We start from the raw sequence: 12,723 nt of genomic DNA, 5'->3' as shown, positions 1-12,723 counted from the left end.
TGTGCTGGCTAGCTGGGCCAGCGATAGAGCCAGGGGCACGTGGACTCATGTGAGGTCCTCACCTGGACCACCAATGGCTTCCGCAGGTGCCGGTTCCGCAGTTTCCTGGGCTTTGGCAAAAAGAAGTCTGACTGCATCTGTAAGGGAGACAGCACACCAGCCCTGAGGATGTGCCCTCCATGGCATGGTGGCCCGGCCTGGCACGCAGGCGCCCAGCCCAGCACTCACACTGATGGAGTTTAGGTGCTGCCGGAACGTCAGCTCTGCTTCTTTGCTGGGGGAGAAGAGCTTCCCATGTCGGCTGTTGGGTGGCAAAGTCGTTGGGACAGCAAAGAGGCCACCATCTGAGTCACTGCTTCCCGTACTGGAGGGACCAGCCACCAAGAGGGGCCTTGGGGGGTTCCTTAAACCTGGAAAGGAGAAGGGAAAGCCACATGCCAACACTCTCCCACACAACCTCTCCAGAGTGAAGGGAGTTCTGTTGGGTAGAAAACCTGGAAGGAATTCTGCAACGGCTCTTCAGCTGCCTGCATCTCATCCCTGGAAACATGGCCTTTCTTGCTCATGGAGGTTTCTGTCCCCAATGAGGAAACCATAGGCCTCCTAGAGGACAAGCATGCCACAAATGGTCAACACTTGGTGGACAGGACAGGGCCACCCACTGCTGGACTTGTCAGAACTAGCAGCACCTTTAGGGAATCCCAAACAAACCCAAAGTGGCAGAAGGATCCGAGAGCCAACATGCCAATTTACCAAAGGGGGTCAATAGGTGGATTTGGGTTATACACTATCATCTGCTGACCCCTGATCTAATCTCTAATTTTATGTAAAACAGATCCAGAAGTAATAGGACAGAAAGCACTATTTAAGTGCTCTCCTGGGAATGCACCCTTCTGCATTCTTGGCCAGGCCCCGCCCCTTACTCTGTATTAACAAGACTGTGAGACTGCACTGATACTCAAGAGTCCACAGTCTGGGCTCATGAAGCATCAGGGTGGGTTTCAGAACTGCAGCCCCACTGCTCTGTAAGTGTTCACCATCCAGAAAGAGACAATTAAAGAGGACACAGAACTAAGAAATTTACAAGTAGAAGCAAGAGGCAGGAGAGGCTGGGTCAACTACCAGCTGGCCCTCATCAAGGAATATGCCTATCTGCAGGGAAGGATGGCTTTTGCAGCACCTTCCGGAGGGAAACAGAAAGAGGTGAAGAGTAATAAAATAAGCATCTACAGGAGACTGTGCCCCAACTCAGCAGCAGCCCAGGTCTGCTCAAAGACCACCAGGATGCCCTAGCAGGGGTTATGCCTTAATCCTGGCCACCTGTGAGGCTGAGGCAGGGGGGGTCTCAAGGGCAACTTAGCCAGACCCTTTGTCAAAATAAAAGGGCTGGAAATGTGGCTCGGTGATAAAGTACTCCTGAGTTCAATCTAAGGTACAAACAAAACAAAACATCCTCCCCATCCACCCCTCACCCCACCCCACAAAAAAAAAAAAAAAAAAAAAAAGACCACCAAGTGAGCCTCTCAAGGAAATAGGACTTCTGTTTTTCCCCTTTGTTCTATGAAATCCAGGATGCTCTACCACTGAACCACATCACCAGCCCTTTCTATTTCATTTTGAGATAGGGTCTCAATAAGTTCTCAAGGCTGGCCTGGGACTTGTGATCCTCTTGCCTCAGCCTCCCTAAGTAGCTGGGATTACAGATTACCACTGTACCTGGCAGGAAATAATCTTCTACAGGCAGGTCACTGGCAACACAGTAAATCAGAGAAAATATAAAAACAATGACATTCTGTGAATGAAAAATAATCCTGGAGAACTGCTAACACACCAGGACACTAAGTTCAGCTGAAAAGTCACTGTATTTTTTGGTATGCCCTTGTATGCCCACGTCTTGTCTAACCTGATGCCAACTCCCGAGGGAGTGAGGCAAACTTGTCTCTTCTAGCATGCACACCACTGTCAGAACACAGGTACTAGGCAGGCATCTGCCTACGGTATCCATGACAACACCCTTTATGCTGAAGTGTGAGGAGGACTTAGGGGCTTAGGACAAACAGAAGCACTCCAGTCCTTACTCCAGGGCAGTCGCTAACTCCCTGGCCACTCCTGGATCAATCCTGGGAAGAGTTGCACGGCTTCTCCTAGGCTAGAGGAGTGAATACAGCCCACACTCATCAGAGATACCCAGCTCTGCCAGGGCAGGAAAGGGCACCTGAGAGCATTCATACTTCTCCCCTCAGGCACTCGTGGAATCCACCACTCCAGCTGCAATAATCAGCTTACTTATAAAACACCACAGGCTTAACCAAGTAGTACTGATGCCCAGGACATGCATTATGCTTACCTTGGGGTCTAATGCATGCAGAGACAGAATTTATTAATCAGCTACCTGGAGCTGGAGGTACAGCTCAGTGGTAGAGCACCTGCCTAACATGCATAAGGCCCTGGGTTCCATCCCCAGCACCAGCAAAAAAAAATGTATTTCCTAGTTATGGCTGGGGCAGGGTCCACTGTGGTAGGTTACTCTTGTCTTTTTTCAAGACTGTTCAATTGCTGGCATGTTCCTTAACCAGAATCTTTATTCTAATGTCTTACATGCAAAGAAAAACAGTCCACATAGGTTTAGAAAGAACCAACTCTCCTCAGAGGCCATGAACCACCAACTCAGTATGACATAGTTGCTTCTAGGGCTTTATAATGCAAGAGCCCCCAAGTATCCACATTGCCAAAAGTCATCTCGTCCTCTGCTTCTTGGCGGCTCCAGGACCCCATGACTCAGGCCATTTATGACAGGCTTCCACATTCACCCTCCATGCCGTTCACTGGACCATGGCTGACCAGACAGTAGGGCAGCCTCAGACACCCATGCCTTTAGCTTCAGCACAGTCCCTGACCCTGTCAAGCCACCATGACCCTCACCTGGGGAGCAAGGTGCAGCACCAGATGGGAAGGTCTTGCTGCTACGGAGGGCAGACTGGTTTCGAGGGCAGCGGGGACTCCGGGAACTGATGGTCACCACCTTCCCTGGGGGGGTTGTTGACTGCTCCTCCTGGGCAGGCCTCACGGATGCCGTGGATGTGGCGTTTGCTTCTGGAGCCTGGACAGAAATCGGCCAAAAATGTCCAAACTCAGCACAAAAAAATAAAAAAAAAAAACTTTGATGTGAGTGCCCCAAGGAGGTGTGAGTACACCCTTGAGAATTTGGAAGATGGTGCAGGCATCAGAGCCTGATTTCCATGATGGCAAAGGTCGGGGTATCAAAGACACCTGACCTTGGCACCCCCAAAATCACTCAGCAGCTGGCCAGTTTCTCAAAAAGTCACTGGTCCAAAAAAAAAAGAAAGAAAGAAAAAGAAAAGGAAAAGGAAAAAAAAGAAACCAAAAGAGAAACAAAAGTACAAATCACCAGCCAGATAAATAATGAAAGCTACTGCTCCCCTGCTTGGGGGAGCCCCTGTATGTCTCCAGTGCTTGCGTGAGTGGTGAGAATGGGCAGGTGGACCTCAGCGCGGGGAAAGGTTTCACCCACTCTGAGCAGGGCCCAGCTGCAGGGAGGAGGTACTGGGCAGTGAAAGAGAACACTGCTTTTAAAACACCCACAGTAAAAAGCCAGTGTAAGACGACTACAGAACTCTTCTGAGTCACAGGAAGAAAAGATTTACACAGCCATAGCTCCCACAGCACCACCAGTCCCAGGGCCTGTCTCCTTTGCCTTACTTCTCCCAACTCTGCCAATCTCCCGTGTCTTGGGCCTTGTGGGGCACTTGTCACAGCTCTACCAGGGAAGGAGGAGTTGCAGTAGGATGGAAAGCCACAGGATAGGCCCCCATCTCTGACCCAAGGTCTCCAACCTCAGTGAGCCACAGGCCTGTCTTCTCTACACCTGTATTCTATAGTCACCTGGGGTTATCCCTACAGTCTTCGGCGCTATTCTGGAAGCTGCATGTCTAATAAGTTCCAGGTGATGCTGAGCTGCTGGCAGGCCCTATTGTGAGTGCCTCTGCTGAGCTTCCTGCCCACCATGCTCCACACCTTGTGCTTCCTCCTCCCCTAGGGTCCTCAAACCATGTCACTTCTCTCCATGTAAAGCCAAACCTGCATGAACTCATAAGCCATCTGGTCGCAACTCACTCAGCCCCAACAGCCCTGACATTGGGCCTACCCAGGAGTCATCTCACTGCTCAAGCTGCAGCCACCTTCATGACCAGGTCTTGTCAAGGCCCGGGTACACTTCCTGAAGGGCCACACTGACCCACTTACCAGCTTGGGGTTGACCTCCGTGGAGATGAGCCTCAGGAGGCAGTTCAGGAGGCGCTGCTCATGGGGGACCGGGGGACAGGGGTGGGTGGCCGGGCTCTCAGGGCCTAGCACAGCCAGCCAGTCGTACTCCAGCTGCAGCTTGCTTGGCTTGCCCATCATGAGGTAGACTTCAGCCAGTGTGAGGCTCTCAGACGTCTGCAGGCTCCAGCCCTCCTCGCGCAGCTGCTGGGCTAGCTGGCTGGCAGGGACCTCTTTTGGGGGCCTGGTGGCAGGCTGTCCCTGAGATGTCAGAGGCTCTGTAGGGCTTCCCTTCTGTTGGGGCTCCTCTGAAGGTGCATCTGCTGGGTCTTTAGTGCAAACATCCAGGGGAAGCCCAAGGCTAGGGCCAGGCTGAGGGTCTGGGCCAGGGGAGGTGAGGTCAGGAGCCTCCCTGTTGCTGGGGGTGAGAGCCTCAGGGGAGGCCGCCCTGCCAGGAAGAGGATGATCTCTCCCAGGCCGCGTGTCCGTGCAGCGGCACTGTTCCGGGACGATGAGGTCCTGACAGGACTTCAGGTAGCGGGGTAAGGGGTCAAGGAGAGACAGCTCATCCTCCAGGTCTGGGAGCTGGCCGCAGGCACACGGCAGGGCCCCAGGCTCTCTGATGAGGCCATCCCTGCCCTCTGCAGGAGCTGCTGCAGGGGTCTTCTCGAGACTTGGCCCGGAGTCCTGATGCCCAGGGGGAGGCCTGTCAGGAGCGTCCAGGCTGCTCAGACTTGGGGTGGCCCCCTCCCCAGGGGCACTTTCAGGGGAACTCTCTCCAGAACTCTGCAACACATCGGTGGCAGGAGGGGGCCGCCCACCGCCCTTGCCCTCAGTGCCACCCCTTGGGCACTTCACCTGGCCCCGGGCTGTTCCCTGCCCACTCTGGATGCCCAGGATCTGGGCTGGGGGTAGAGAATGGGCATCCTTGGTGCTCTGCTTGCACCGGCCACCCTCCTGCCAGTGCACTGTGCAGAAGGCCTTGGAGTGCACCACACGGGCCACACCAGGCAATGGCGTCAGCGTGCAGTTCTCGCCAGGGAACAGGTGCAGCGCCACCTTCTCCTGTGTCTGCAGGGCGCTGGTGCCCGGGAGCTGCCGCTCCTCGAGAGTCTTCCGCTGGGTACACTGTCAAGGAGCAACCCTGCCAGCAACGCCATGGTTATATTGCTCGCCAGGTGCGGGGTAAGGGCCCCTGCCAGAAGCCATATCTGCTCCTTGGCATCACAGGGGCTCAGGTCTGGCCTTACCCCTGACCTAGGGACTTTCCTCAAGCCACAGACAGATAACACTGGCCCAGGGTATAGGGTCTCTGAGAAATTCATACCTCTGATGCACACTGTACATAGGGAACAAGGAGGGTCAGAGCTAGCCAACAACACAGGTGGGGCTGTACCTGTGTCACGTACCCACCCTACTGGCACAGGTCCTTCCACCACACCATATGGGCAGATGGCTGGCCAGTCACAATGTGGAGAGCTAGTGTGCCCAAATGCCACCACAGCAAGGAGTGGACAGGTAGGGCTCTATACCCAAACCCCAGTGGCAAAGGGCTCCTACAGGGTCCTGTTGTAATAAGAAAGACTAGGAAGTGAGAACCCATTCCCAAATAGGGGGAGCTGTAGAGACTGGAAGATTTGTTTAGTTGTGAAAAGATACAACTCGCACTTCCTGGAGTGCCCACTTCTGCTTCAAGAACTCGATAAGGCTGGACACCTTCCGATGCAACTCCACAATCATCCTAAGAGAAAAAGAAGGGAGGCTGCCACAACATGAAGCCAAAATCAGAAGGGGCAGGGCCTTGTCAGGGTCAGGGAGGGCACCAATAGGACCCAGGTTCCTTCTCCTAAAGATTAGCCCTATCAGCTGAGCTAATACAGATTCCCGCAATCACTGAGGAAGTGTCACCAGGTATGACACTGCTCCCATTATTGCCTGGGGTGCACTGTGTGGGAACTGTGGGTGCCTTCAGGATTCCAGGGTTGGAGTAGCCAGCCCTCACAAATCCTAAGGAAATAAACACCACATGGATGGGGACAAGGCACCAACAGTGCCAGAGCTCGCCCAGTGTGAACAGCTGGCTTCTGCAGACTCCACTGGCGCAGTATCTATAGACTGGAAGGAACTAGGAGCACAAGCATTGGAGGGGACCCTTAGTGGCACTGGGCCCTGAGGTGAGGAAGATGTTCTGGACAGACAGGTGGAAATTCCACAACACTGAGAATGTACCAAATGCCATGTGACTGTAAACTTCAAGGTGGCTGATGGTTTATTTTACATTGTGAATCTACCTCAATTTAAAAAAAAATGTTTAAAGCAGCCCATCCCCACAGCAGTTCCTTGTGCACAAAGCAGACACTAATTTGGGAAGCCAGAGAGAGAGAAGCAGTAGGGGCTTTATGGGACAGAGAGGAGAGGAAGGTTCTGCGGCCACTTGCCCTCTAGCCAAGACTTTCTCTTATCATTCACACTCCTGAGAACCCTGGCCAAGCATGGGACTGTAGCTCAGCACCTGCAGGGCCCCCATCAGACCACCACTGTGGCAACATCACACCCACACCCTGTCCTCAAGTGACGCCAGAGCACTAGGGTGAAACTTGCTCCTTGCATCAACTCCCTGAGGAAAACCCAAACAGTACCCTTTATCCCTGTCCAGACTACAGGGACCCTCCTCAGGCTGAAGGCCACATTACCTAAGGCGTGGGTTCTGGGCAAGGCTCTGCACTCGTGCCCAGGCATGGTTGTTCCGTGGTTGTAGCTCTACAGGGACTTTCAGGGGCAGACGCACTGGCTTCTGGTCCTCTTCATCACTGAGGCCTGCAAAAGGGAGAGACCATGAAAGTCCAGAGCAGATCAACCTCAAGGCAGAAAGTAAAGTGCTTTACCAAAAAAAAAACAACAACAGAATCAGAGTGCTATGGACAGACTGCCTTGGGACCAGAGGCAAGGAAGGCAGAGGAAACCCAGCAAGGGAGCAGCTAATGAAGCCACTTATACACATGCACAAAGGCCACAAAAGATCTGCTCCAAATAGCTTGGAGCCCTCTGTCTTGATACTGCCATGGCTTCTGAGCTAAACTTGATCTACTGAGTGGAGGCACTGCATTTCAAATGGAAAAACTATCTATCTGCAGTACTGGGATTCAGCTGGACCAGGCACAGAACTATTCGGCAGAAAACATTCTTAGCTCAGGCTGTTACCAAACAATAAAACAACTGAGCTACAGGTGTCCCGGCCTTCCCCTGGTCACCTACCATCAGGATCACAGAGCTTCTTCAGGGCCCGGCACATGGGTGCTTTGATCCGCAGGTTCCTCCCTTTGTAACGTACTGTGGTGGCTCTGGGAAGAGAGTTGGGAAGAAGTGCTGATGCCTCTGGATCAACACACATAAGAAACGGCCCCCTAAGGGGCACTATGTAGGAACAGAGGCTCCCATGCTGTCACCCAGAACCAAGTAAGGCTGTGGCTCTGGACATCCACAACTTTTTTGACCAGGAGATGTCTGCTGTTTACGGGAAACGTGCCATGTTCCCCCTACTCTGGCAAATTCCCTGGCACAAGCTCTTCTCCCAGCCCATTAAAACCACTATTCTGCACTTGGGCAAATGGCTGTCCATTTTTCCACCCATCCAATCTCCATGTGCTTCTCATCCTGGGGCCTCACAAACTGCAAAGCTACCTTACATGACCAGGTGATATATCTCAATCCACCCCTACATAACCTCTATGAACCTTCTTCCTGACTGCCTTGCCACACCAGTGTTGCAACCTATCCCTCTTTAAACCACACTGGTGGGCCCAGAATACAAGCAGCCAGAGAACAGGGTATCACAGGCCCATGCCTGGAGTCCCTGGGCAGGCCCTGAATACGTTTGTCAAAGCTGCAATGTGTTACAATTACAAGATACCTGTAATCCCATAGACTAGGGAGGCTGAGGCATGAGGGACACAAGTTCAAGGGAAGCCAGCCTCAGCAACTTACTGAGGCCCTCAGCAACTCAGTGAGACCCTGTCTCAAAATAAAAGTGAAAAAATAAAAAGTAGAAAAAGGCTAGGGAGGGCTGGGGATGTGGCTCAAGTGGTAGCACGCTCGCCTGGCATGCGTGCGGCCCGAGTTCGATCCTCAGCACCACATACAAAAAAAAAAAAACACAAAGATGTTGTGTCCGCCGAGAACTAAAAAATAAATATTAAAAAATTCTCTCTTTCTCTAAAAAAAAAAAAATAAACAAAAAAGGCTAGGGATGTGGCTCAGTGGTAAAGCACCCCTGGGTTCAATCCCCAGTACAAAAAAGAAAGCAAGAGGACAGTTCCTCCAAAACACAGCTGGAATACTTGTGAAACCCTCCATAAAGGCAGGTGGTTTTAAAAGTGGAGGTGAAGTGAGGCTTGACATGGCCCTTAATTAACTCTTGCTGCTATGGGTCCCTACTCACTTCAAAACTAGAAAGCACAAGGGATACAGCAGAGTTTCTGATCTGGGAGAAGAACAGGTTTCTAGTCCAAGGAAAAGCTATGGCCTGCCCGGTGGGGAGCAACATATGCAGATCTGCATTTCACAGAATGTTCCAGGTGAGGATGTGCCTCACATGTCATGGATTTCTGCTGTGACAGCCTTTCTGACTGACCCACATCCAGTTGCAATCATGTTAGTTCAGAGATGCTTTTGTAACTGCCACTCAATTTCTGAGAAGTAGTCAGTGAAAAAGTGACAGCACATATATGTGCAGAAAGTGACACATTCATCTGTACATATTTATGTTTGTATCTGCACATTTACGCACATAAATTCCCTAAGAATAAAATTCAATGGTGTAAATGGGAAGAAAATCTCTGGCGAGGGGAACAGGATAGGGTAGTTGTCTATTTCATATGTTTGTGTTTGAAAATTTTCTGAGCATATTAGATAATACTTGTGTAATTTTTAAAAATGTTATTGTGAGAAAATCCTGCTTATAATTGGATATCAGAACATGAACTATAGCTTTAAACAGAATGAGCGCAGGAGGGACTGATAGTTCCCTAATTTGACCTAAGAGTAGTTCAATTGTACACATGAAAAGACAACCAGCTACAGCAGCCTCAGACAGGAAGAAAAGGCCACACCACTTCTACCTCTCAGGAATAAAGCTGGGTCCCCTCCTAAAACAGGGAAACAGCTGACTGCAACATGAAGAAGTCTCAATCCTTACATAGTGGATTCTAACAATGCCTCTAAAAACTTTAATGTGCTTATTATAAGGCCAGCCAAATAGACAGCGAGGTCCCAAGGTGGCATGGGGGGAGGGGAGAGTTCAATGACTGCTCAAGCCATGGCAGCTACAATCTCATCTACCATTCTTCCACTTGCCCAACCATCCATCTGTCATCCATCCTTCCATTCATTCATTTGCACTGACTTATATGTCCATCCTTCCATTCATCCATACATACTCATCTATCCTTTCTTCCATCCATCTCATTTGCCTCTTCACCATTCACCCATCCACCCATAGACTCATCCATCCACCCATTCTCTCATCTGCCCCTTCATTCATCCATCCATCAATCTACTCAACTGTCTTTTCTTCAGTCAATCCATCCTTCCATCTGTTCATCTCCATCCTTTCATCCATTCACTCATTTGTTTAGCCTCTACCCACCCTCCACCCAAATACTGACTGAGTTCTCTCTGTGCTTGACACCAAAGAGCAGAGCTGATACTTGGAAAACCTGACTGAGGAAACAAGAAGACCTCAGGAAGAACTCTTTTACTTCCCACCCATGTTTGGTCTGGAGGGATAATTCAGAGAAAACAGGTCTCCAAGTAACATCTTTTTTTTTTTTTTGTTTTGGTACCACGGATTGAACTCAAGGGCACTCAACCACTGAGCCACATCCCCAGCCCTATTTTGGATTTCATTTAGAGATAGGATCTCATTGAGTTGCTTAGCGCTTCATCATTGCTCAGTGTGGCTTTGAACTCTCAATCTCAGCCTCCTGAGCGACAGGGATTACAGGCATGCGCCACCGCGCCCGACTCCAAAATATTCTATTGAGTTAACATTATTGCCAGGCATGGTGGGACATGCCTATAATCCCAGATATTTAAGGCTGAGGAAGGGGGATCACAAATTCAAGGCCAGCCTGGGCAACGCTATTTTAAAATTTTAAATAAAAATCTAAGAAAAGGGTTGGGGATGTAACTCGGTGGTATAAAGCACCCCGGGGATCTACCTTCCCTATGGAACCACCTTATCCCAGGTAGAACCCATAGACAACAAATGGTACAGTGGTTCAATATATTAGTAATGCTGGGGTAGGGCTGCAGGAATAGTAACCAGGAGGAACATCTAAAACAAGTAGCAATGCAGCCTGAAGTCAGCTCACAACAAGTAGCAATGCAGCCTGAAGTCAGCTCACAACCTCCTCCAATGAGAGCTCTGGAAGCAAATGGGCTTTTCTGCTCATCACTGCTTGTCCACGGGCCTCAAAACCAAACAGCAGAGGCAAGACTTCAACAGCAGGCGAGCTGTGTCATGTGGCACCTGTGTTTGTAATAATCCTAGCTTCAGTTACACTGCTACTTTGTGACTTCCTTTTTCTTCCTTCATCGAAATAGAGTGACTGCACCTGCATTTATTACCAGGGAACCATTCTGAGATGATGATCTTTTTCCTTTTCTCTCAAATGCAAATTCCATGACCAGCCCAAGTCTGGGGCACCACACCAGCCATGTTCTGACTTACAATGAGAACGGCTGTTCATGCACCCCCTACCCCTCAGGAGCTGAAAGACAGGCAGACCAGTATGCCCCCAGGGCACAAGGGTGGGAGGAATCAAAGCCTAAGCTCCCCTGGACAGTCACACACAGTGCCTCTGCAAGCACATCCACTGGATCAAAGGCAGCCTGGCTTTCTTTCTGACACGAGATTTTTTTCTTCCTAGCAAAACTACTGGATAAATCTAAGCAGCACATGCTACATTCTATGCTATCAGGTCTGTAAATGATGTAATAGAATTTCATTTTAATTTAGACCTTTTCTCAATTCATTTATTCCTTATTTTATAATTCTATAACTGAAAGGAGATTCACAGTTAACTAGAAAAGGCCTGTGTGGGAAGTAAGGGCAAATTAAGCACTCTGTTGCTTTCGGAATTGAATTAAGACGCATTTTTCCACATGCACCTTTGTAATTTATCTCTATTTCTCTTCTGACTTTACAGGTATTATGCTTGTCCTTAAAAACTAGAGTCTGAGTCAGACACAGTGGTACACACCTGTAATCACAGCAACTTGGGAGGCAGAGGCAAGACAGTTGGAAGTTAAAGGCCAGCCTGGGCAACCTAATGGGGCCCTAAGCAACTTAATGAGACCTTGTCTCAAAATAAAATGTAAAAAGGGCTGGAGATGTGGCTCCATGGTTAAGTGCCCCTGGGTGCAATCCCTGGTACACATGCTCTTGCTCTCTCATGCACATGCGCACCTGCGTGCACAAAGAAAAGAAACAACAACTAAGAAGTCTTTGGGGGAGAGAATGGGCACATAAATGAATGAGAAAGTACAGAAGGGCCAGAGACAGAGCTGCATGGGACAGTGCACTCTGGTCTCTGGCAAGGCACAAGAGCTCACTGGAGATGGCACTGGAGCAAAGCAACACCCACAGGCAAGAAAATGAAACTCCACCTATACTTTACATCACCCACAAAACTTAATCCAAGTACAAAGCCATAAAAACTCTAAAAGAAGCCACAGGGAACAATCTTGACCATAGCTGGGCAAGGTTCTTAGACACCATATGGAGAGCAGACCACAGAAGACAACAATGACAGACAGGACTTGCAAGGCGCTAAGCAACTCAGTGAGACCCTGTCTCTAAATAAAATACAAAATAGGGCTGGAGATGTGGCTCAGTGGTTGAGTGCCCCTGAGTTCAATCCCCTGTACCAAAAAAACAAAAACAAAAAATAAAAATAAACAGGACACAAAAGGCACCTGGAGGTGGCATGTCTGAATATACAGAAATAAACACTAAGCTCAATAAGAAGAAAATCTGAAGAGACACTTCACCAAAGAAGACACACAGAAGGCAAATATGCACACAAAAGTATCAACCTCATGGATCACCAGGGAAATGCAAATCAAAGCCACAATGAGGATGGCTTAGAACACACAAATTGCACATACTGAGTGCTGGGAGTGTGGGAGCAGCTGGAGGCGGTTTGGCAGTGTCTTGTCAAGTCAGACACTGGCTAGCCATCCCCTCGTCCTGGGGGTTACCAGTGAAATGAAAACCCTTGATCACACAACAGCTTCATGGCAATAGGCCAACAAACAGGCACACTACTGGGGCGGGGGTTCCATCTTAGAGACTACATGATTGCTTCATTCAATGAGTTTCTGGAAAAGAGAAAACTACAGGATATGGAGAACAGCATCAGTGGCTGGGTCTTGGCTGCT

General features: G+C 49.8%; 1 protein-coding gene across 3 annotated transcripts in view; it reads right to left on the bottom strand.

The window, feature by feature from the left end:
• Cramp1 (cramped chromatin regulator homolog 1) overlaps positions 1-12,723 on the bottom strand; it is a 54,307-nt gene that overhangs the window by 12,789 nt on the left and 28,795 nt on the right. For all 3 annotated transcript variants that reach the window (XM_046442053.2, XM_046442043.2, XM_058578725.1), the window contains 7 exons: positions 7,537-7,622; positions 6,975-7,098; positions 5,941-6,022; positions 4,264-5,400; positions 2,923-3,100; positions 229-410; positions 63-137 (listed from right to left, as the gene is read on the bottom strand). In XM_046442053.2, the coding sequence (XP_046298009.1) occupies positions 63-137; positions 229-410; positions 2,923-3,100; positions 4,264-5,400; positions 5,941-6,022; positions 6,975-7,098; positions 7,537-7,622 (1,864 nt within the window). The remainder of the gene's footprint in view (positions 1-62; positions 138-228; positions 411-2,922; positions 3,101-4,263; positions 5,401-5,940; positions 6,023-6,974; positions 7,099-7,536; positions 7,623-12,723) is intronic.

Source organism: Marmota monax, unplaced genomic scaffold, assembly GCF_021218885.2.
Source record: "Marmota monax isolate L192 unplaced genomic scaffold, Marmota_monax_Labrador192_F-V1.1 WCK01_AAM20220418_F8-fsc00035, whole genome shotgun sequence".
NCBI lineage: Eukaryota > Metazoa > Chordata > Mammalia > Rodentia > Sciuridae > Marmota > Marmota monax.
This window is presented reverse-complemented; position numbering and strand designations above follow the sequence as displayed.